This window comes from Fukomys damarensis, unplaced genomic scaffold (assembly GCF_012274545.1).
Source record: "Fukomys damarensis isolate Sample0158 unplaced genomic scaffold, DMR_v1.0_HiC HiC_scaffold_10, whole genome shotgun sequence".
Taxonomy (NCBI): Eukaryota; Metazoa; Chordata; class Mammalia; order Rodentia; family Bathyergidae; genus Fukomys; species Fukomys damarensis.
Window position 1 is genome coordinate 36,013,475 of NW_022900922.1, and position 25,140 is coordinate 36,038,614.

Below are 25,140 nucleotides of genomic sequence, written 5' to 3' on the forward strand. Positions count from 1 at the left end.
CAGGGTTTTCCCGGAGTCCCTCCGGTGGCTGATGGCGACTCAGCAGTTTGAGGCCGCGAAGAAGCTGATCCTGCACTTCACACAGAAGAACTGCATAAGCCCAGAGAGCGACATCAAGGGCGTGATGCCAGGTGAGTACCTGCCGCTGGCTGTTCAGCTCCCATGCAAGCAACCGGTCAGAATGGACAGCCATGGCCCTGGTGTCCAGGAATGAGGCTGAACTGAAATTCTCTCTGCTTCCTGAGTGCTGGTTTCTTTCATAATCGCGATCTACACTCACTGTTCTTCCAAGCCGGAGGCAGGGTCTGAGCCTCGCACACAGCTGGTCTTCACCGGGTGCTGGCTGTGAGGCTGGGGCCCTGCCGGAGCCCTGCTCAGGTGTGAACGACCTTCACAGCCCCTCTTTTCCCAAGTGTGACCAGCCGGTGTCTATTTCCAGCCATGACCTATTTGCTGGGCAGTGGAAGACCTGGAAAAGTGAGGTGTTTCTGTGTGGCACTTCAGATCTGTAGATTTCTTGGGAATCGGGCATTGCCACAATTGAGGCAGGGTTCCAAGCTGGGGATCCTTAAGTGACAATGAGGAGGTGCCACGTCCAGACTCCTGGGTCCCTCACCAGCACCCCGAGATCTGAAGTGAGCCCCGAGGACTTGGATCTGTAATGAGCACAGAAGCGGTTCCCGTGCGAGCAATGTCCAGATCTGTTAACCCTGGGAGCTGCCTGACCTGCAGGCCTGGTGTCCAAAGTTGTTGTAAAGTTTCCAAGAATGATCCACAGGCCTCTACTGAGGGGGTGTGCAATCTCCTCTGGGATCAGAAGTCCTTGTGCCGACCGTACATTGACTCATTTAACAGATGCTTCCTCTCCACCTGCTGTGTGTCAGGCACTGCTCTAGAACGGAGAAGGAAGCTGGACAAGCCCTGCTCCCAGGAGCACAGGAACAGGGGCCTAGGGCCTCTCTCTCAGTCAGGGGGAAACACTGGCAGAGCCGAGGGGGTGGCAAGTGACTGGTCAGAAAAGCTGGGTGGCCCGGCTGCAAGCTCCAGGAAGAAGGGACTTGAGCAGGCGGGGGAAGGGACATGGAGAGACCCGATCTGAAGCCCATGGTACCCAGCCACCTTCTCACCAGGCACCCACTTAGGAGCTCACCAGACCCCACCACACACTTCAGCACAGCCCAGGTTAGAGTCCCAGCTTCCAGGCCATTAAGTGCTGCTCCCTCCAGGGGCCTGTCCCTTTCATCCCCAGGCACTGGTGATAAACAAGATGGCTGTGGTGCTGATGTGGCAGCCTGTTTCTACATGATTTGCAAATATTAACTGACATTTAATCCTAAATGCTTTCCATGAATTAACCTATTTCTCTACAGCCATCCTCTGGTGAGATGCTATGATGATCCCCATTTGCACATGTGGAAACTGAGGCACGTGGAGCCTGAGTGCTCATGCCAGACAGAGGTCACATGGCTACTGAGTAGTTGAGCTAGAACTTGAACCCAGGACATCCAGTGTGAGTGGCTTCAGTTAGCTGCTCTGAGAAAGGAGGGAGCCCTGGGAGATACCCATGGAAAGAAATGAGTGTTACATTAAGTGCCTTTACTTCCACTTGTGAGGAGTTTGGAAAAGTCCCTGTTTCCATTGGATAACTAAAGATACAGGAACGCCTCTGGGACCCAGCAATCTCACAGGGCCTCGGGTCGGCTAATACTCCTTGGAACGCAGGGCCTCTAGACTTCTGTCCCCAAAGGACGCACACAGTGCTGCAGAAGCTTTATGTCATCTGAGAGGACAGTGATGAGAGGAGCAGAGTCCCTGACAAAAATATCAATAGCCCCAGAAAGGTTAACTTAATTCCACTTAGAATAATGTGGTTACTTCTGTGGACTACAGTCAATTCTTAGACTGGGCTCCAGGACTTAATGCTACTTAAGAAAATAATTCAGGCCCTAATGTGATTGCTGCCGCCTTAACACTGTATTCCATGCACTACGATAACCATTCGCAGTGAAGTGTGCGCCACATTAAAGAAAGCAACAACGTTAAGCTTAGGTGAAGGCGCTAGTGGTCATTTACATTTGTTTCCTTCTTGGAAGGTTGGCCTGCTAAGAAAGTGTGGCCATTCCAGGGGATTTCCAATGAGGGATGCCAGATGGCTGGAGCTAAGGCTATCTGCTGATCACATCCCCAAGCTCTTTAAAAACACAGCCACACGCCACCACATAGCACCTGGGTAGTGATGGGCACATGCACAGTAGTGGTCCCATCAGATCTCAATGGTGCAGAAAGTTCTCTAACATCGCAGCCATCATATTGTCACCGTGAGACACACTGCCCACGTGTCCACAGTGAAGCTGGGACAACACGCCCACTTCACTGCCAGTCATGTGAAAGTGTGAACTCGTGCAGTTACGCACGGTGCGTGGCACTTGACAATAAATGATTGTGTTTCTCGTTTCACATTCAGGCTATTACACTTGGACTGTTGTTTCAGAAATGCCCTCCTCATTAGAAATGGGGCTGGCTATAAAACAGCAGCCTCATCCATTGTGTTTTCCACATCTCTTGGTCGCCTGAGGCCCCTACACAGTCTGGGTTTGTGGAGGACAGTCTAGGGCGTGCACGTGGTGACACAAACACCTAACAACAACTCCCTGACTGGATCCACCAGCCCTGTCACAAGATGACTCTGATGAGTGTGCTCACTGTTTTACTCTTCAGAAAATGTGTCTGTGAGTCAGGTGAGCCTGTTTTTGCTGAGGGGCAGAGACCAGGCAGGGGACCGGGGGAGCTGAGCGGGTTGGGGACAGATGGTGGAGTCCCAGCTGCTCTGGCCTCTGGCCTCTGCACAGAAGGAAGGTTACTGGCATCCCTCTGACAGAGGAAAGGCTTTTCTCTCCCTTTTACCCCATGTGATGATGCAAGTCCAAAAACTTGTTTAAATAAATTCTTCAACCCCTATTTTTAAGTCACATATTTCTTCTTCAGACTGTAAGGAATGAAGTTTGCAATGGATGAGACAGGACAAGGGGTTGGCACGTGTCCCATCCCAGAGTGGACATGGCCCTGGGAAGTAGCATTGTGGGGCCCCTGGGTAATGTTGCAGGGCTGCACACCCTAGGAGTAGAGGTCCCCCTCTGAGGCAGCAGCCTTCACCCTGACAGAGGGGAGCATCGGTTTCAGGACCCCCGACTCCTGCTGACCTCGAGCCCTTGCATGAACGGGGTTGTGTCTGCACAGAAGCTTCACACACCCCTGTGTGCTTGGGTCTTTCCTAGACAATGTGCTAGACCCGACACAGTGTGACAGTGTGTAGAAGGTCGGCACACTCTACAGCTTAGGAAATCGCGACAAGATGAAGTCTGCACCTGTTCAATATGGACGCCACTTTTCCAAATATTCTAGAACCCTGCCTGGTGAAGGCCAGAATCCAAATCCTCCAGGCATGGAGGGTGGGCTGCATAAGCCTCCAAGCCTTGAGGGTCCTCCATTTCCATGGACATTTCTTATTTATAATACATTTCTTATCTGGGGATAATGTCATACAGGAAAGTTGCCAAGACAGCTCCAAACTCAGTGCCCTGATGTTACCAGCCACATTTGGCGGGAGTGAACCGTAGTAGAACCACTGTCAACCAAACTCCAGTGCTCTTGGGAGTCTCTGGTTTCCCACTGGTGACCTGCTCAGGATCCCACCCAGGACGCAGGTCACCTCCCTGTCCCTGGGCCTCTGGTCTGGGATAGCCTCTTGGTCTCTCGGTCTGCCCTGTTTCCCGGCCTGGACAGTGCTGAGGTCTGTGGGCTCCGTGTTACCTCGGACCCTGTGAGGATATATGCCGCTGGCACAGAGAGCCCAGGGGGCCAAGCAGGGAGGACACTGCTGCCACAGTGCAGGGCAGGCTGCTCCTTGTCTGAGCATTCGGTCAGGCTGCCACAGGGGCTCCAGGACACCCATGAACTCCTGGCCTAGTGCCACGGCGCTGGGGCTCCTGAGGACACCTCTGTCTCAGAGCTGTGTAGCCCAACGCTGCCCTCTCTGCTGAACATCATCTGTGTTGTTCGGCGATGACAGGCTTTGTGCTGGGGATGGAACCCAGGGCCTCATGTGTGCTAAGCACTTGTTCTACCACTGAGCTAGTGCCCAGCCCCAGGCTGTTTGCTGAAACACATTCTTGTTCATGTGTACACAACTGCATATGCATGTCGTCACATGTATTCAAAGACCTACGTGTTCCCAGGATGTGGACAGAAGTAGCTGCTGTCCCGGTCAGCACCGGCACAGCGCCTGCTGCTCTCTGAGCCCAGGGAGCCCCAGACACGTGTGATTCTGCTGCTTGTCGCCTCTAGGCCCTGGGAGCCTAGAATCCCACCTCTGAGTGCGGCTCTCGGGCACGGGGACACAAGGCCACACTGTGTTTATTTGTGTGCAGGCTTCCTGGTTCCGTAGCAAGGGTTTGTGATGGAAACTCACTGGCTGTACACTCTGGCGCCCGCCCAGGCTCCACAGGGGAACCTGAGCAGTGAAGTAAGGGTCTTGTGAGTCCTGAAAGCCTAGTTCCTGGCTGCCAGGGAAGGGACAGCTCTCCCAGGCCCCAGCTCACTGTCTATCTCTCGCAGAGCTGGAGAAGGAGCTGTCCCGGAGGCCCAAGAAGGTGTGCATCGTGAAGGTCGTGGGAACCCGAAACCTGTGGAAGAACATCGTGGTCCTGTGTGTGAACTCGTGAGTCCTGGGGCACCTGTGGCCATGGCATGCAGGGCGGGGCCTCCTCCCAGGATAGCTGTGAGAGGGCAGGGAAGGGTGGCACTGCCCACCGGAGCTACTGTCTGTGGTCAGAGGGGCCAGGGCTCGCAGATGTCCACTGCCAAGAACCCCCATGTCCTGCATGGCTCCCCAGTGCCTTGGCAGGCAAAGGCAGTGGCAGGCCCTTCTCCTTAGCCCAGCCTGCTCCAAGGTGCCCACACAAGGGCAGCTGCAGGGAGTGTTCAGTCCCCTGACCCCGAACATGGGCCCAGATGCCCCCAGAGCCTCCTGCCCTGCTGCTCATGCCCAGCTCCTGCACTCAGGGCTTGTGGTAGCTGCCTCCCCCAGCTCGGTGTGAACCTGGAAGGTCTTCCTGTCTCACCTCACAGATTGGTGACCCTGCCTTTCCTGGCTGACTCCTCATTCGGAGACAGAGGTCACCTGTTTGTGAAAGGTCTCAGGGCTGCCTTCCAGTAGAGAGAGGCCCGGGACCGGGGCCTCCATTTCCTCCCAACTTTTCTGTCAACATATCTATTTTATCCAGTTCTTGATGTTGTGGTTCCAGATTCAGTTTCATCTATGTGGGATACAAAAGGTCTCACTGCCAACCACACGAGAGCAAAGACGCACCTTCTGCTCTTTCCACCGTCAGCTGCGGCCAGGCCTGGGGCCCACCGGCCCACCCCCTGCCCAGTGTGGCCTGGGCACGGTCATCTAGCTGCTGTCCATTCTCAGGCAGGTGTTGGCCAGGAAGGCGGTGCCATTGGGAACAGAAGGGTTTCTCTAATTTTGAGTCACAAAGAAAATCGGGCATGGAGAAGATGATGCATTTCCGGTTTAGTGATTCCTGTGAGAGGAGAAGGAACCCATCTTCCTGGCTTTGTTATTTTTAACTCCACCTGTTGTGGTCAGAGTACTTCATTTCTCTCAGAACAAAACGGCTCTGTGGGCCAGGAAGCACAGAGATCCCTGCAGGATCTCAGGAGACTTAGTGAGCTGGCTCCATTGTGGTGTAAATGGTTGGCGGGGGCTAGGGCCTGGTGGAGAAGCCCCCAGTGGCTTCCCCTTGTAAGGGTCAGTATATCTGACCTCAACACCTTGTAAGGGTGTTGAGGTCAGATAAAGAGCACTTGGATTGAGCTCTGGGGTGGAACCAAGGGCTGGTGGTGTGGCTGGGCTCTCCTGGGCCCGCAGACCTGTCACACCCTGCCACACCCCAGAGGGCCCGTCACAGCCCGACTCACCCGCCACCCTGGGCAGCCTCGGCCTGGTCTCCATCCTTTTTTCAGCATGGCCATCCATCTGCCACCTGGGACGTTCCCTCCCAGCAGGGTGTCACTTAGGGAGGGGAGGAGTCTCCTGACACAGGTAGTTGAGACCTTCCTGTAGCCCTCATGTCTTCCTCGGCCTGACTGCTGTCGTTTCCCCCAGTTGTCATGGCTGAGCAGTGGCAGACATGGGTAGAAAAGTAGCCCTCTGCATGGTCCCCAGGTTTCCAGTATGCTGAGTGCCCCAAGAGGAGGCAGGTGTCAAACAGCTGCACTGCCCAGCGGGACCCTCTAGAAAGAGGGCATGAAGGCATTCCCACACTGCTGCCCTGCACTGAGCTCATGCGCAGAAAGGGCCTCGTGTTACACACTGGCTCTTCGGAAAGAGACCGCCTGCACGCTTCTGAGAAGTCTCTTCCTTCGCGATTTACTCCACCGTAGCCGGTGTATGGGGACAGCATGCTTCTCCTTACACACTCAGTTGCTTCTCCCTCTGCCGGTCCCCAGGAGGGGTCGCAGCCCTGGGGTGCGTGCACACCGCCCACTCCCCACTCCCCGTGTCCCCCACAGGCTGACAGGGTTCGGGATCCACCACTGCTTTGCAAGGAGCATGATGGGCCACGAGGTGAAGGTGGCACTGCTGGAGAACTTCTACGCCGACTACTACACCATGGCCAGCATCGCGCTGGCGTCCTGCCTGGCCATGTGCGTGGTGGTCAGATTCCTGGGGCGCAGGGGGGGGCTGCTGCTCTTCATGATCCTCACTGCCCTGGCCTCCCTCCTGCAGCTCGGGCTCCTCAACCGTGAGTGACAGGGGAAGGGACCGGTGAGAGGGTGCGGGGGTGCGGGGGCTGGTGAACCACTGGAGCGGGTTTGGAGGTGCACTGGCTGCCATGGTAACAAACAATCAGGGGGGACTGACTTAGAAAGAGGAAAGGTTGGCTTTGGCTCAGTGTTTGAGGGGTCAGTCCACAGCCAGCTGGTCCATTGCTTTGGGGCCTGTGGCAAGGCCCCATGTCATGGTGGAAGCATGTGGCAGAGGAAAGTGCCTACCTCATAGTGGCTGAGATGCAAAGGACAGTGGGAGAGGAGGGGCCAGCGCCCCACAGTCCCCTTCCAGGCTGCCCCCACTGGCCTAACTTCCTCCCTCAAAGGTTCACCTTTTAAAGTGTCCACCACCTCCCAATACCTGGAGAACAGTGGACAGGCGAGGTCTAAAACTGCAGCAGAGGAGCTAAGAAGTGTGCTGTGACCTGTGCGGGCATTCCACATTTCACAGCTTGAAGAAACAGCTCTGGCAAAGATGGAGCTTAAATTAGCATCTCCAAGGGTGCTAGGCTTTCTTCCCCCTCCCACGCTCTGCTCTGTGGCCCTGCTTAGAATGTCCTGCTGGATGTGACTTTATGACTTGCTGGGCAGACTGTTTCTATGGGACTCATCACATGACATGCCACAGATGACGTGTTTCTTTTGTGTGACTTTAGGGGGAAACCTCTGTTTTAACATCTTGCATGGGGTCCTGATTTTCCATAGATTTTCCCAAGTTATGCATCTTCTCCTTCAACCCAAGAATTTCTCAGTAAACATTAGAAATAAACTAAGGCAAAGCTAAGGAATCCATCTGGCTGCTCCAGCAAGTGCAGAGTGGCTGCTCACCAGATGTGCTGCCTCTTGTATGGAAATGGCAATCAGCCACCCGAGGTGACCACTGGGCTCCTCATCGTGCCCTGGGCACTGGGGAATCTGTGCCACAAACGCCTCCTTCGATGGCAGGTGAAAGGACTTGGCTGCTTGAGTCAGACCCACGCCTGGCCTTGCGTGCACACCAGAATAACCGCACGCAGACAGATGGCCGTGAGCTACTTCAACCCGGGAGCCATTTTTCCAGCTCGGGCCAATTCCTGGCCATCTGCTGCCTGCCAGGAGGCAGACTAATTTGCAGCTGGAACAAGTTGTGGACATGGACCAGGGATATCTGTCTCCCTGTGGCACTAGCTGTCCTTCCAAGGAGCCCTGAGCCCCTGGGGAGTCACAGGTACCCTTCTTGGCCCAGAGCAGGAATAGCAGGGAACTCTGGGCAAAGGCAGGGGGAGCGAGGAGCAGAACTCAGGGATCTGCACTGAAGGGCTGTGGTGTCTCCCTGGCTCCAAGGCCAGCCAGGCTTCCACCTCTCTTCTTCACAAAGAGCTTTTTGTTCAGTCCAGTGTGGCTTTGGTGTTCAGGTCGCTGACACCAACCTAGACACTCAAGGATCTTGCTCAGCAACAGGCCAGGCAGACCCGCGCTGCCACACCCATGACCAACTCACCTTCTCTTTCTCTCCCTCTTGCATCCTCGTGCCCCGGTGCCGCCATCCCACTGCCCAGTGATTGGAAAATACAGCCAGCACCCAGACTCAGGTGAGTCCCTGCACACCTGCACAGCCTCTTCTCTTACGGCCTCATGGGACCTTGCAGAAAGAATCACCAACTGGTTTTCGTTTCCTCTCTTCTCCCCTTTGCCCTCCAAGAACTGCAGCTGAAGTTGGCCGTAGGTTGGACACCATACATCTGTATTCTCTGCCCCCCGCCACGCAAGAGGGCACTCGTGTTGCCCGGTTCTGTGCAGCTTGGCACTAATGCCACCTGTCCCTGCAGTCAGTGCAGGCCCTGGCCCTGCCCAGAGCAGGGGTCTCAGGACAGAGGGGGGGGTGGGGATCGGAGCCCCGGGGTGCTGGGCTTGGCTGGCTGCGCTATGGGGAAGCCATTGTCCCCTTGGGGCTCTCTCAAGCTCACTGCTCTCTGCTCTGGGACAGCAGCGCCACCGGGCTGCACCTCCTTCGGCTGCTGCACGCGCCCGGCCCCGCCTGAGCCTGTTCCCTCCGTGCAGCCCTGGGGTAGTACCTGGGCCCGGCTGTGTGGCCCCCAAGTGCATGCACCAGACGCCACCTGTGCACCCAGCCTCCAGAGCCACAGTCAGGCGCTGGGCTGCCATGCACTCTCCTGCCAGGCCTGGGAAATCACGTTTCGGTTATGTGCATTTTTCACTAAGGCATCCTGGATCTGGCTGCGCACGCCTGAGGCTGAAATCGTTGAGGCTCCCTGGTCCCTGAGGACACGTGGAGAGGCCATCGTGCCCTCCTGGGCTCTGCCACCGGCATAGGTGTCTGGGCAGGCTTGGGGCTCAGAGGACCAAGGGAGCCGGCCTTGCTGGGGCTCCAGCTCCTCTCTGCGCTCCCGGGGTGGGGTAGGGCCCAGGTCCTCCCCTCCTGGTCTCCTCCTCCCTTCGCCTTACATCCCTTCTCATGCCCTCCAGGGATGAGCGACAGTGTGAAGGACAAGTTCTCCATCTCCTTCTCCATCGTGGGCATGTTCGCCTCCCACGCTGTCGGGAGCCTCAGCGTGTTCTTCTGTGCAGAGATCACCCCCACGGTGATAAGGTGGGTGACAGGGTGCCTGCGGGAACCCACACCAGCTCTGCCCCCCTGGCTTCCGAACCAGGGCTCTGAGCAGCACAGCTCCCTGCCGCATGGCCAGGTGGAATCTTGAGCTGGGCTCCTATCCAGGCAGCAGCCACTGAAACAGGGAGCAGGAGGGTCTTCTGGGTAGAGGAAACAAACATGGCAGTAACCAGAAGGGAGGAGATTCCACACTGCCACTCACAGCCCACACTGCAGCTGAAATCAGAGCTCTTAAATCTTCTAAGAGACCTCAGTAACAAGACTACTTCAAAAGGAAAAAGGAAGCCGGGCACAGTGGCAGGCACCTGTAATCCTAGCTACCTGGAGACGGAGGCAGGAGGATCCCAAAGTTCAAAGACTAAGCAAACCAGGGAGAGCTCTGTCTCAAAAATAATTAAGAAGGAAGTAGGGAGGATCTGTCATTTATTGGCCTGAGAAGTCATGTCACTAATCCAAAGGAAGCTGTCAGAGAGGGCCAGTGAGTTATACGGCTGACCTAGCTAAGAGCATTTATTGAGCCAGATCCTGTACCTGGTCAGTGACACAATACCCCAGGCCCCGGGAGGGTTGTCCTGAGACCCCGCCCTCCTGAAAGGTGTTGTTAACCCCTCAGAAGTTCTGCTGCCTGCCTCACAAGCACAAGGTTCTAAGTTTGATCCCTGGCACCAAAAAGAAAAAAAGAAAGAAAGGTAGTGTTATCCTGTGCTCAGCTGCTTTTAAATCGCAAAAGGAGCTCTCCTCTTGCTGGGGCACTCCCAGGTGTAGAGCTGGGATGATACACACCGTTTAATGTGCTGAAGATGACAGCATAATGAAAACTAAGTTACTTAAAAAAGCATTTGTTACCTAACTGTAGTCACACCATTTCCCTGATGGCAGGTTGAACATTCCCAATCTGAAAAATATAAAATTGAACATGCTCCCAAATCCAAAACTTTTCTTGCCACGTGACTCCACGGTGGACAAGCCTACAGCATGAAGCTTTTTCATGAACAAAAGTATTAAGAATGACCTTCAGGGCCTGCACAACAATGTAGATGTAAATGAATTTTGTGCTCAGACTGGGTCCTGTCCACAAGATATCTCATGATGTCTGAAACGAATCCATGATGCAGAACACTTCTGATCCCAGGCATTTTGGAGAAGAGATATTTAGCCTGTGCTTCTTTCGGTGCCCTACTGAAAAGCAGGGCTTGACTGCAGCACACTGAGAGCTGGTTAGCATTGCCAATGCACGTGCTGCATAAGGATCGGTCCCTACTGGGCTGGGAGCCGAAGCCCAGCAGTCAGGGCAGTGAGGAAGGCACCTTCAACAACGCGGGGCTGGGAGCCAGTGGCAGGCAGGTTCCCGGCTCTCTTCCTCCCCACATTCCTGGAGTCAGGCTGACTGCGGATCTTGCACAGGGTCTGGATTCAGTTCATCCTCTTGCATCTTTACAATCCAAGTCCAGCCTGATGGACTCGGTTCCTGAAAGAAAATGCTGGGGTATCATAAATTTAAGAAAAGAACAATCCAGGGCCCCTAGTCTGTCCTCATCCTGTGCCGAGGGCCACCAGAAGGAGGTGGCAGGAGCTTGTCTGGGGCCCTCTGTGTCTGTCACCTGGGAGAACTTCTTCCTTTATAAAAGAATCTGGCAGAGGCAACTCTCTCAATAAAGCCAAGTCCATGGCCAGATGTTCCAGGTTCCCATCTGGACTCTGGCAGCCTCTATGAGCCCCTGTGCATCGCTCGGGGCCAGGGAGGTAGCATGCGACTCTGGTAGTCGGGCACCCCCTTATCTACTGTTAGATTTTGCTTAGTAAACTAGAAAGAAGGAAACAAAATATCCTATTCCTCTTTGATGCAAACTTGGAAAGACTATTTCAGGATAGGAATGCAACAAGTGTGTCCCAAGATGACCAACTAGAAAAAATATGGGACCCAGAATGAAAGGGCAGAGTCCAGAGGGTCCCCTGCCAGGCTGGAGGAGGTCAGTGTTCCGATGTATCTCACCCTCTTCTCTCCCACAGCCGGTGTGGCACCTGGGGTGGGCATGTGCTTTCCTCCCAGCCCCCACTCTGCCAGCTAAGTCTAAGGCCAGGGAGGGTGACCAGTGCGGGGCCCACAGGCTTCCTCTGAGTGCAGAACTTGCCTTTTTCCATAGCACAGTACTAACAACAAACCTTCCTAGCAAGAATAGTAACAGGGCTGGGGATTTAGCTCAGTGGTTCTGGCACCTGCCTCGCAAGCACAAGGGCCCGAGTTCAATCCCCGGCACCAAAAAACAAACAAACAAAAAAGAGCAGAAGCAGCCAGGCATGGTGGCGCACACCTGTGATCCCAGCACTAGCGAGACTGAGGCAGGAGGATCACTGCGAGTTCAAGACCAGCCTAGGCTACGTAGTGAGTTCCAGGTCAGTCTCAACTACATAGTGAGACCTTGTCTCAAAACAACAACAACAAAAAAAGAGCAGAAACAGAGATTAGGATGCCAGAGGGTCGGGGTGTGGGGGTTTGAGGGCTGGCTTAGCAGATGTGAGGCCCTGAGCTCCATCACCATACTGCCAAAAAAAAAAGAAAATTCTCGAATCTGTCAGGGGGGTGTGGTGGGGCACATCTGCAATCCCAGCACCCCAGAGGCTGTGTTTGAGGCCAGCCTGAACTACATAGTGAGACCCTGACTCAAAAGACAAAGCAAAGCAAAGCGAAACTGCCAAGATTGAATGAACACACATGCCAAGTTAGACGGTTTTCTGCACATGTGCTTTTAAAACCCACTGCCCAGAAGATGACAGAGGCTAAGCAGCACGAGTTGCATCTTCTTCTGGGGCAGCGTCCAGTCTGGGGTGACGGGGCTCCCCGCCACTGCCATCTGGGCTCTGTCCAGGTGGTGCTCACTGTCAGACACGCAGCTCAAGTCGGCCTGGGAAAGAACCGCATCTGAAGCCCCATCTCTCCCTGGCCGTGGGTGGAAGTGACCAGGGGTCCAAGGCTGGTCTGCATGCGGCTGGTGGCTCTTCCGTGATGGACCACTGTCCACTGTCCAGCCGGGAGCCAACGCCCACAGCACCTGTGACGGTCAGCACAGAGACGGGGTGGGAGGAAGGGGAGCCAGTGTGCTGCGTCCAAGACTTCAGTCTCAGCTGGGCCAGACCCCGGGGCCTCGAGCCAGTCACCAGCCAGCCTGTTGTCTCTGCCTTCAGGTGACACCGGCCTGGTTAGTGGTGAAGAATGACAGGAGGGTTCCTGCTCAGGTTCCTGCTTCTCCACCCAGATTCCACTGACCGCAGACAGGAAATGTTTGGGGATAAAGCATTTGTTCCGAACATGCAGGGACCTTCTTTGGGCCATTATTTCCTAAACAATAAGTATAACAACTACTTGCACAGTATGTATTTCCTTGGGCACTGTAAATAATCTGAGATTTAAAGTCTACCAGGAAGGTGTGCACAGGTTCCATGTAAATCCCATGCCATTTCCTCTAAGGGACTCGAGCGTCTGTGGAGTCTGGTGCTCAGGGGGTCCTGAAGCCAGACCCCAGCGACACCAAGCATGCCTAGGAGAAACTGACCTGGGACAGTTTGTGTGGCTGTTCCTGCCCGGATGCTGGGCAGCTACATTCCTCTAACAACTGTTGCAAATGTGTGTTCATCCTCGTGTCGCAAATACGCAGTGAAGACAAGAACTGTAAAAGAGGAAGTGAAAAAAAAATGAGAGGCTTGTTTCATGTATTAAAATGCAAAATGATAGCTGGGCGTGGTGGCACACACCTGTAATCCCAGCACTTGGGAGGCTGAGGCAGGAGGATCGCTGTGAGTTTGAGACCAGCCTGGGCTACATAGTGAGTTCCAGGTCAGTTTCAACTACACAGTGAGACCCTGTCTCAAAAAACAAAACAAAACAAAAAATGCAAAATGGTAATGCTCATGTTTTTAACAGTAGTCTGAAGATTCTGCCGTTCTTAACTCAAGCTCGCTACTTCCAAGTCTTCCTGTGTATTTCTGTCCTTAAAGATGCACAGGTATTATTACTAGCAAAATAAAGACACTTGCTCGGTACAGTCAAATTGTGCTCCTAAAGCACAAGCAAGGAGGCCTTCCTCCGGGTTCTCTTCTATCTGTAAAAGCAAATTACTGCTCTGCTGTGGAAACACGGACACAGGCTGCCCTCTAGCGCCCACCTGCAGAACAGCAGAAAATGCCTAGCCAAGGTCTGCCTTTTGCTAGCGTTTTAACTGGGCAACTTAAAACCAAGCATGTCCGTACCCCACTAGGGATTCCACCGGAGGAAAAAACAAGCCAAAAATGGTATACCGATGTCCATTAAAACTGTCCCTAATACTCCATGACTTCAAGGAATCCCCCTTTTTTTTTTTACTGGAGATTGAGCTCAAGGCCTTTGTACTAGGTACACTCAGCCCTAGCCTTATTTGTTTGTTAATCTTGAGACAGGGTCTAAATTGACTGCCGTGGGCTCAAATTTGCAATACTCCTGCCTCAGCTTCCTTGAGTGTTGGAATGGTGTGCCCAGCTTGGAATCTTTGATAGAAAACCAAACAAATATACATACATACATGTGTGTATGTGTGTGTGTGTGTGTATGGGGGGATAAAAATATAGTCACACATTCCTTACCAACAGGATATGTTCTGTGAAGTGCATCATTAGACAATTTCAATGTTGCAGGGACATCCTAGAGTTCTGCGACACAGGCCTGATGGTCTAGGTCACTCGTGTGACAGAAAGGGGACACAGAGATATGCAACTGCTGCTTTCACCGCTGGCTGAAACTTTGTTACACATCTGTGACTGTGCCCCATGTTCCACAAGCTTACAAATGTGTATCGCACACCATGTGCACACACAGACATGCATAGCGTTTTTCAAATGAGCCACGATAACATATTTCACTTGCCATGGTTTACTGACACACTATACACACTCATACTTCCTGGCATCCGGCCTCTCGGGGGGTCTACACTCCACCTTCCGGTGTGGCAGGGGTGCAGTTCACACTTGGTGCCAGGAAGGGCAGGTGGAAGTGAGGGAGGCTTCACAGAAAAAGGTGTCGAGCTGGTCTCAAGGGCCCAGTGGAACTTTATCCCTGGCTTCCGATTACATCCCTCCCACTGCCCTGCAGCTTCCTGAAAGGCCCCGATTTATCAGAAGTACAGAGAGCCAGTAGTAGGTGTGCGTATTACTCACCCGACAAACGGACTGACCTCACTGCTCTTGGTTGTGGTCGCCTATATTTAACCTGTGCCATCTCCTTGGGTGACCCTAATTTCCCACCTAGGAAGCCAGTGTGAGCCCGAGCATCCAATGCTTATTACGTACAGTGTGTGCCCGCTGATGCTACGGAAAACAATCCGTGCCCTTGCAGGTCCCCAGATGAGGAAGGATGCCCGCCCGGCATGTGGGCAAATACTGACAGGAAGAAGCACACGATCCTGGACCTTCTGTCTGGAAATGGGGCCGGCATCTGGGAGATACCCCCAAAAGTACTGCATCTTCTTATTTGCATCCTCAAAGGGTCAACAGCTCGATGGTGCGACTTCCACACCATGGTGCCTGTGGGATGACTCAGCAGCCATAGGCAGGACCAGGTGTCCATGGGGTGTGGGCAGAGGGACTCAGCCGCTAGACGGCTCTGGCTGGGGCCACTGTGGTCCTTGCCACGTGGACGTGGACAACAGGGCTGCTTACTGAAGGCAGCTAACAGGTCTGCTCCAAGGCCAGTCAGGAAGGGACTTCTCACTCCAGGCTGTGCTTCATGTTAAAAGTGACTGACTTGCACCTTGGCGTCAAGCCCAGCCCAGACTCAGGCATGACAGGGGACGCTGGGAGGTGGGAAGCAGTCTCTGGAGCACCTCCACAACCTGACCACAGTGTGAGTGACACCTGGTCTCGGCTGTGGCTGCACTGAGGCTGGGACGGGAGACTGAGCCACCTGGGATTTCGCCCTTGAAAACCCCTACAGCCAATCAGAGACTCACAGACAGGCACTGCAAGTGTCCTGGGGTGACACTGGGGAGTCCTGGGGGTGCTGTGGGAGCAGGGACAGAGATCTGGGCCCGACATAGCCCCAGGCTGTTCCCTCGGGGAGGTCTGTGAGAACCAGGTAGGGACCAGGGCAGAGCAGAGTACAGATCCTGCCTGGCAGCCTCAGCAGCCATGGAGAGTGCAGTGCGCACAGTCTCTGGGTGCTTGGGAAGGAAAAGGGGGCCTTGGGGCTGCCTGAACAGAACACAAGACTCGCACGGGAGACCCACCTGCACAGCAGTGCCACTGGGGTGGAATGACACACCTCACATTCATGCATTTAAAACTCAAGTTCAGGACGGGTAAATGCAGGACATCTATGACCACAATCCGACTGTGTGATATTTTATCCCCTCCACCGGCCCTTTGTGCCCTTTGCATTCAGTCTCTGTCCTCACCCCAGGACTAGCAATCGCTTATCCTCTCTGTCTCTGATCGGCCCTTCCTAGCATTCCTATCAAAGGGATCAGACAGAACCTCCGTGCATTTCTAAAATCCCCTGCATGCAGCATGCATTCAGGCCTGCTCCTCTTCACGGATGACTCCTTTCTGCCAGGTCTGAAGTGCAGCCTTGCGTCTGCCCTTCACCAGCCAGTGCGCATCTGTGCATGCAGGGTTGGGCTATTAGCAACAATGCTGCCACAAGCATTTGCATCGCAGCTTTTTATGGGTACTTGTTTTCCATTTGTTTCACATGTGGAAATGCTGATTACATAAAAATCTATGTTCAGCCTTTTAAGAAACTACCGATCGCTTTCCCAAGTGGCTGCTAGCAGTTCAAATATATGAGGCTGTGTGACTGTCCGGCTTCTCCAGTCTGCTCACTACGCTATTCGTTCTCTCACTACGGTCTTCCAAGAAGGTGTGCAGTGCTGGCATTGTGGTGTTAATGTGCATTTTTCAAATGACTAATAACGTCGTGCTCCTCTCTGTGTCTTGCTGAACATCTGTGGTTCATACAGTTTCTCTGGAGCAAAGTCTGTCTTTTGCCCATTTTTAAATTGTCTTCTTCTTTATTTAGAGCTCATTATATATTCTGGATACACCTCCTTTATCAGTTATTTGCTTTGCAAATGTTTTCTCCCCATCCAGGGCCTGTCTTCTCCCTTTCTGAGGCATGTGTCCTCTGAAGGGTAGGTGATTTTGATTTCGATGAAGTCCAGTTAACCAACTTTTTATTTTCTGGATCCTGCACTGGGGGTCATAGCTAAGAGCTCCACCTGACTCGAGGTCACACAGATTTTTCTCTTACTTTGTCTTATAGAAGTGCTGTGATTTTAGCTCTTGTGTATGATTCATTCTGAGTTCCCTTTTTGATATGATGTGAAGCATGTGATTATCGCATTATGGGCACTTCTTGTTGAAAGAACCACCCTTTCCCCCACTGAATTTGCTTTTGGCAAAAGTCAGCCCGAAGTGTAAAGGTTTATTTCCAAAACCCTGATTCTGTTCCATTGATCTATTGATACAGCAGCACGGCATTGCTCTAATTAGTGCCGCTTCAGAGCCCATTTTGAATTGGAAGGGAACTCTTCCATTTTGTTCTTTTCAAAACTTGCTTTTGGCTACTCTGGATCCTTTGTATTCCCATATAGATTTTAGGATCAAATCATCTTATTTCAGCACTGGAGATCAAATTCAGGACCTTGAGCTTCCCAGGAAGGTGTGGTGCCTCTGAGCTAAGTCCCCAGACCCTTCATCTTCTTAAAAGAAGGAGGGGGAGGAGGAAATCAGCTGGGATTTTCATAGGATTTGTGCTGAACCTGCACATGAGCTTGGGAAGAAATGACATCGTCAGTGTTGTGTCTACCAGCCCATGAACGTGGAATGTCTCTCCATTTACTTTTGTCTTATTTGAATTCTCTCAGCAGTGCTTTGTAGTTTCACTGGGCAAGTCTTGCTTGTCTTTTGTTATTTATTTCTAGGCTTTTTAATTTCATAGTCAGGTAGTTTGTAGCTAGCATATAGACAAACATGTGGTATGTTGGCCTTGTAATAGTGATTTTGTGAGTTAAGAGCCACCTGCTGTGCCAGCCAAGAGAACCTCAAAGTCAGTAGCTGGCAGAGCATGCCCCCTTCCTGTCCTCTGCGGGGACCTTCTCTCAGCCCCTTCGCCTCAATGTCCAGAGACAGAGGTCCCTTCACAGGGCAGTGCATAAGCCTCAAGCAGCAGTTAGAAAGTTCTTCCGTAAACTAACTGCAGTGCCCATCTCTGCCCACTGCTCTGGGGCTGGACACACAATTTTCCACCCCTTGGAGACAAGAGCACCATCAGCTGCTGGCCTCAGGGAGGCCAGGAAAGCCCACTCTGGCCTGGCCTGACATCGGAGCACCCCATTCCCACCGTAGCCAGAAGTGCACAGCTTCTCCACTACAGCCTGGGGAGGGGACTTGTGAGCGTTGTGTGTCTGCTCCTCCCGCCCAAACCTTCCTGGGCTCCTGCTCTGTGAGCAGAGGGCCAGAGCGAGCTCCTCTCAGTGAGGGAAGCGTGGCCTTGTTTCCAGGCCATTCTGAGGTAATCCTGAGCTGGGCCATGGCGGCACACAGGACGACAGCTCGTTGAGGAAGTCACTGTCCTTAGAGAACAGATATCATCAGTCTCCAATTATGACGAAGAGAAGGCCTCTTGTAGAGTCAATCTTTAACGTTTGGTCATCCACCAGTTCCTTTTATAAAGCCTTGGGGGCATAGCACAATTTAATAACACTTTAGTTTTTTATGCCAAATAAATGGGGGGGTTGGTGTTGCTTCATTTGCAGTAGGATTCTAAATTAAGCTCATGTCTAATTAATTAATTAAGCTTAAATTTTAGAGTTGATAAAAGCAGTTGCTGAACCAGGTGGGGCCCTGGTGACTGACAGTGGTTGGGGGCATCTATGGGATGTGGTGTCAGGGGGAGGGGCCACCGCAGGGGCGGAGCCTCCCTGGCATCCGCCCATCTCCAGCAGCTTTACTGAATGCCACGGACTGGGTAGTACATGAAGAACAAAGGTTTGTCCACTCCAGGGAGGGTAGTGCCCAGTGAGGACCCCTTGTTGCTGGGAACTCTGCAGGGTCCCGTGGTGGGGCAGGCGAGCTCGTGGCAGGGCAGAGCGGAAAAGCTGGCTCAGGGCCTCCCTTTCCCTAAGGGCACCCCGACCACGCAACCACGCGACCACGGGCAATGACTTGGGCCTCTTTCCAAAGGCCCCGCCTACGCTGAGGGCCTGGGGCGTGGCCTCACGTGGCCCCCGCCCCCGCTAAAGCTGTGCTCTGCCTACCCTTGCAGGTGCGGTGGGCTGGGGCTGGTGCTGGCCAGCGCGGGCTTCGGCATGCTGACGGCGCCCATCATCGAGCTGCACAACCAGAAGGGCTACTTTCTGCACCACATCATCTTCGCCTGCTGCACGCTCATCTGCATCATCTGCATCCTCCTGCTGCCCGAGAGCAGAGACCAGAACCTGCCCGAGAACATCTCCAACGGGGAGCATTACACGCGGCAGCCGCTGCTGCCACACAAGAAGGGGGAGCAGCCGCTCCTGCTCACCAACGCTGAGCTCAAGGACTACTCGGGCCTGCACGACGTGGCCACCACCAGCGACGGGCTGCCTGAGGGCGCCACGGCCAACGGCATGAAGTCCATGTAGCCCCGGGCCGCCGTCCCTCGAGCCCCCGCGGGCGCCGGGCTGCGGGCACAGGCAGGGCTCCCAGCCGGGCGGACGCCTGGCGGTCAGAGTCCAGCTGCGCCGCGAAGCTCTGGGCCGGTGTGGGGGAATTGTCTCCACGGAAGTCCAAGGAATGGGGTGGAGGAGCAGACTCTTCGGAAATAACCCTTCGCAGACTCGCTCTTCTGCCCTTAAATGTTTATATTTATTTTGGTCATTTTTACCAAAAGCACTTTATCCCCTCTCCTCTCACTGATCATGAAGTGGAAACACTGGCCTTGGCCAGCGAGTGAGGCAGGCCGCCCCGACATCACCCCAGGACCTCGTGAGTGGCCGACGCTGCGGGCGTCTCCGCCCTGGGGACACGCGGCTCCGTGGACAGCGTGACATTCACGTGGGCCTCGCAAGCCTGAATGCACACAAATTCGGTCTTTGCTACGGGCTGTGTGTGTTTTTTAGAGTTTGTTTCTCCCTTTCCATGTGTAAGGTAAGAGTTTCCACCCCGTGTGCTGGGGGAAAGGGCTCCCAGACACGAGCAGAACCAGCGTAGTCTCGCTTCAGGGTCATCCTCTGTACTTGATGCTGAAAGCTCTTGAGGGAAACCCTAACTGATCAGCAACGAGCCGCCGGCTCTCTGGCACCAGGCCTGCTTCACTGCGGCAAAGCTAGCGGGGACGCTGAGGTCTGGGACTCATGCGTTTTTATTAAACATCCTCCCCAGATTCAGGTCCAGCAGAAAAACTCCCCTTTCCAGTCCCATTTATTGCCGGCACTACTTGAAACCATGGCTATTTTCTGAACTGAAACACTAGGAACATAACTGACAAGGACAGCTAAGGCAGATCCCGGGAGCGAGGCCCTGCCCTCCCGGCGCGGTTCCCACATCTCAAGCACACACCCAGACTCCAGCTCCTGCCGCCCCTCGTGCCCAGCACCCTTGGAGGCCGGGTCCACCTATGTCTTCCTTCCCACCGTGGAGGTGGGGCACAGGCGGGAGGGTCCGAGGGGCCGCAGCAGGGTGAACCAAGAGAAGCAATAACTCACCCAAGCTCAGCGCCGCCGCCCAGCTGCAAGGTTCTCGTCGTTCGCCTCCCCTCACCGGGCGGTTGGAAGGTTTCCTTCTGGCTGGCGTCTGCAGAGGACACTCAGGATGCCGCCTGGGCTGCTGAGAAGCCAGCCTCCGCCTTCTCCCCACCGTTCCCTAGGTAGGCAGAGCTGCAGCCACTTGGTCCCTGTTCTCCCGTTTTCCCGCTAGAGCCACTGCTGCCCGCCCCCAGCCATGTGCACAGCCCTGTGCTGCCTTCTTCTAGCGAAGTCATCCTGAGCTCAGCTTCCTGAGACAGTCACTAGCTAGTGGAAAGGGCCGGAGCGGGTTGCTTCCACCCCGTGTTCCCCTCCGAATCCGGCACAGACATCCCGGAGCCTGCTGCCTGCCCGGCCAACCTGCTCCTTGCTGTCTCTACTCTCGTTCCATGTTTCCTGTTAGTCTGAGTCACCCTTCCAAAGGCCTTTCTTTAGCTCTGTGCAGCCTTCGCGTGCCAAACTTGTGAAATACCTTTCCCCCTTTCCAGGGTACCGGCTGCCTGGTCCCCTGGCAACAAACCCTGATAAGGATGGGTTGGGACACTGCAGGAGCCGTGAGCAGTCTAGAGGCCATGCAGCCTTTAAGGAGCCTGGAAGCTGCTGCGTGCTGCTGAAACCACTAGGAGGGCAGGGTCACTGCTCTCCACCTCAGGGGAGAGGCTAGGAACCTTGGGGCTGCAGAGCTCCCCGCTTCAGCAGTCAGGGCCGAGCCATCGTGACCAGAGGAGACACAGCTTTGAGGTGTGGGCTCAGGACAGTATGGGTGAGGCTGACCTGCTGCAGGGCCCTGCTGGCAGCAGAGGGTCCCTGAACCTCTGGATGAAGCGCGGCGGCAGTGGGAAGGCCTCCCTGGGGCAGAGCCTGGACGGGTGCCAGGGGAGAGGCAGCAGCTCCCCCAGAGCTGACGCACTGCCTCAGCCCCACCTCCAGCACCAGCTGCCGGAGTCCCAGTCCCGCCGGCCAAGAGGCCCGCCCATCCCCAGGCCTGGACTCCCCACCATCCTCCCCCCACCACCTGTACCCACCTTTTTGATAAAAGTTATGCACAAATGTGAATACCTGAGATGGGACTGAATATTTCTTCTTTCTGTTCTTTTCCGGAAGTCAATAATAATTCTCATCAGATATCCTAATTAGCATCCAATGCAAATAGGCGAGAAAGTCTTAAGTGTGTTCGTTTTCTAAGACCCTAACTGCTTCCAACTGGAGGACAGGACTGGTAAGTTGGTTCGGCCACAGAGTGCAGAACAGACCTGGTAGAGGAAGCAGCTCAAACACAACCACTTCCTAGAGCCAAACAGAAACCCCTGAACTGGAAGTGCCATTGGACTCTTGTGACCATGTGACCATCACCTCGCCCAGCCCCAGGGTGGAGGGTGGGCTGGGGGCCCAGTGTCAGCCGTCTCCTTGTTTCGGAGGACACCACCTCACTGTAATGTATTGTGTGTGTTGAGAAGCAGCGGTGTGTTGTCTAGTGAGGGATGCGTCCCTACCTCTGTCCTTCCTGCAGCCAGCAGCGTGGGGCTTGAACCCAGGAACTATGTGACTGCCTGCGCCGAGGTCCCTGTGGCCGTATTCGTTCATAGCACAAGCTCACACTGAGTTCTGAACTGTCGTGCACAGCTATGTGTCTGCATGGTGTCGCCTCTGTTGTACCTCTGGGGAAAATTCGTATGTAAATGTACAGAAATAAAAATGTTGCCCCATGAACAGATTTCCTCTGGAATGTCTTCCCTACCTCACCTGATGGCATCCAACGAAGGGCATTTCACTATCACTGCAACAAGTAATAAAAAACCTCCCTGTTGATTCAGACTTCGCTGCATCCCTACTTTCCACAACTCTGTACTGCATCTTTGCTGGGCTGGGGTGGGGGGTTGGGGGGGGCCTCTGTCCCAGAGCCCTAGTTTTAAAGGCAGTCAGACACAGAGATGGGATTCAGCAGAAACTGTTTATCCAGTGCCTCTCGGACCACCTGAGAGTTCAGTATTCTGAGGAGGAATTTTTTTCTCTCATTATGCTCTGGTAATCCGTGGCCTGAGGGTTCCGAGAGGTCAAGAAATGAATATCTTAAACTGTGATTCTGCGAGGAAAGACTGATAACCCAAAACTCTTCTCTAATGTAGTATTTTTTAACAAGAAAACAATATTTCTTTAATAAAGTATTTATACCAAACTCTTCTCTCCATAGCCCTGATTTTGTGTCACTTACTATTCTAGTCCTACAAGGTGCCCATGGTGCTTTCTGAGCCACAGTAACACAGGCTGAGGCTGCTGAGGTCGGCGGGGATTTCTGCAGCAGAGGGTGGCACCTGGGACCCCAGACACACTCCTCTGAAGGCCCTGACTTTTGGCCAGCATCACCAACCTTGGCTGGCTCAATAGAGAAATGATGACTGTGCCCTAATGAGCCACCTCTAAGAACAAAAGAACCACCCCCCCAAAAAAAAGATCACGCCAAAGTTTACAGAGCCTTTGCCAGTGGTGCCCAACCTTCCTGCTCACAGAATCATCCAGGGACTTTGCAACCCCACCAGAGCCTGGGCCCTGGACCAGCTGGGGCCCTGGGGAAAGGCCAGGAATGGAACTCAAGAGGTAGACAGAAAAAGGCAGATACTTGGGCATAGGAAAAAAGAAGACAAGGGAAGAGGAGATAATAACTAGAAAAGCAAGTGGGACCTGAGGCATCTGTATCCATAAAAATGAAGGCAGTAAGACTACAGTTGAAATATAAATTCCCAGGGCAAACCTTTCTACATGTTAATCCCAGCAATAACCCAACAATGTAAGAATCAGTCCCATCTTGTAGATGAGAAAACAGAGCCCAAAGAAGCTAGAAACCTGACCACATAGCTAGTAAACAGTCTCAAGTGGGCCCAAAAAAGTGAAGTACCCAGGGGAAGAGTTTAGAGAGAACATGCTGGAAAGACCCCAGGGGAAAGATTTAGAAGCAACACAGCAAAAAGAAAGTGCTCTGGGAAGGGATTGCTGAAGTGAGAAGATGAACACATCAACTCAGGGCAGACAGAAGCCTAGGGACACATCCACAAACCTAAGCCATGCTAACCTAAAGTACATTACTAACCTTAACTCTTAACTGGGGATGTAAAAGTAACAGAGTCCTGCCTGATTTAAATTTGGGCTATTGGATACTACCTGTTAATCCCAACAAATCCATTTTCACACCTTTCCCATGTCACTGAGTGGTCAACAAGAAAGCCTTTCCTGCCCCCTTGTTTTTCTCCTTCCAGGCCCCTCAATCTGAGCCTTTCTGGCCCACATTGGTGAGAGCTTAACCTGATAAAAATAAAATAGGAACACAGCCTGATGACCAAATAAAAACATTTATTTCAATGTCAATTTATATTCTCCCTTGCGCCACTCAGAACTTCTCCGGAAAAGCCTCCATTTCTTCCTTGATCCTGTTTTCTATGAGCAGGGCAAAGTTACTGTCTGTGTTTTGAAGATTATAGCTGACGAACACCTGCTTGTTGGTCTTCCTGGCTGAAAGAGCACACAATGAGGCTTCCATGAGCCAAGCCCACAGGCTCCAGACTCCCTGCCCGCCTGGCTCTGGGGGACACTCAGGGAGCGTGGGGTTTAGGGAGAGCAGCCCCTTTGGCAACTCCTCAGGCCCCATGCACCCCTTGCACCAGAGGAATGGGGGTGCAGCCAGCAGCCAGTGTTAACAAGCCTTCCAGGGGCCCCACCCCTGATGTTCTAGAACCTCTGCTCTACACAGGGCTTTAGCTTCTTTACAGCACAGGTGATGTTAAAGTTCTCTTTGAGTACCAGCTCCCTCTACTAATTCTACTTCCCTTCTCAAGGTAATTCTACATTTCTGTGCATTCACACGTACATCTTCACATTTGTGTACATGTGTGTGCACATGTATACTGTGCACGTGTGTGACTTCCTGGCACCAAAGGTGATCTTTATCCCCTTTCAACAGAACAAACTACAACTACATTGGTCCAACTGCAAACACCAAGCAGAGGTGCACAGCCCCAAATCGGGAAGACACATGGTCCCTGGAGAGCAGGCAGCAAGCCCATGCTGGGTTGGGGCTGACCGAGCTGTGCCAGGGTCCTCACCTTCACCTTGCCATGCCCTGAGCATCCTGGGTGGCCACCTGCAGCTCCAGGCCCACCCTGTGCCCACCGAGGTATCCTCAGGATGTGTCACCAGCTGGGTACAGGAGCAGCTGGGTGCCTGGCCAGCACCCAGTCCATGCGGAACCAGGCACAGGGCTGGCAGGAGCAGAGCACTTTCAGAGGGCCCCACCCCACCCAAGTTCCAAGTCTTCGTGCTAAGTTAGGAAGGGGAAACAGTGGGCATTATCTCACTGCCTGACTCTACGGGAGGATAGGGGAGGATAGGGGAGGATGGGCCCCAGCACATCTCCACCTCACTGAGGCACGCGAGGGGAGCCTGGGGCACTGGGGCAACAAGAATCCCAATGCAAGTGCGGCCTGGCAGACCTGGGAGCCCTGACTGGTCACACCCGCTCAGTGGCGCTGCTTCCACTGCATCAGCCACCCACCCTCCAGGCAGAGAAGAAGGAACTTCGGGGAATCACCGCAGCCCCTGCCCCATCTGAGCTGCACGCAGCCCCAGACCCTGGACATAGGGCTCGGCTTGGGCCGCCTTAGGCCAGAGATCGCACTGGTCCTCCCTCTGTGGCCAGGCTGCAGCTGAGCACTGTCCTGAGGCTGCCCTCAGGCCTATTGCTCGAGGCTCCCTAGCCAACTCCTGCCCCTTCCTGCTGGGTTCACTGGAGACCAGCTTTGGTCTGCCAGGCGTGGGCCCCCCCCCGAACTGTCTACATTGCCCCTTCACAGCCAAAGCACACACAGCAAGTGGCTCGGAAGCAGAGAAAGGTTGAAGCAGGGACAGGGTGGTCTCCAGGTGCCTTTCTTGAACTCTGAGGGGAGGGAGACTGGGGAC

At 53.8% G+C, this 25,140-nt stretch overlaps 2 protein-coding genes across 3 annotated transcripts in view; one reads left to right on the forward strand and one right to left on the reverse strand.

Moving 5' to 3' along the window:
• Window positions 1-22,008, forward strand: part of Slc22a23 (solute carrier family 22 member 23) — a 145,949-nt gene extending 123,941 nt beyond the window's left edge. Inside the window, exons 7-13 of the mRNA XM_010623060.2 lie at window positions 4-131; window positions 4,615-4,717; window positions 6,577-6,809; window positions 8,373-8,405; window positions 8,516-8,539; window positions 9,301-9,424; window positions 18,735-22,008. Coding sequence (XP_010621362.1) covers window positions 4-131; window positions 4,615-4,717; window positions 6,577-6,809; window positions 8,373-8,405; window positions 8,516-8,539; window positions 9,301-9,424; window positions 18,735-19,092 — 1,003 coding nt within the window. The 3' untranslated portion in view covers window positions 19,093-22,008. The remainder of the gene's footprint in view (window positions 1-3; window positions 132-4,614; window positions 4,718-6,576; window positions 6,810-8,372; window positions 8,406-8,515; window positions 8,540-9,300; window positions 9,425-18,734) is intronic.
• A 1,504-nt stretch (window positions 22,009-23,512) lies between these two features.
• Psmg4 (proteasome assembly chaperone 4) overlaps window positions 23,513-25,140 on the reverse strand; it is a 4,231-nt gene continuing 2,603 nt past the window's right edge. Inside the window, exon 3 of one of the 2 annotated variants that reach the window (XM_010622761.3) lies at window positions 23,513-23,697. In XM_010622761.3, the coding sequence (XP_010621063.1) occupies window positions 23,576-23,697 (122 nt within the window). In that variant the 3' untranslated portion in view covers window positions 23,513-23,575. The remainder of the gene's footprint in view (window positions 23,698-25,140) is intronic. The other variant, XM_010622762.3, reaches the window with a different exon arrangement.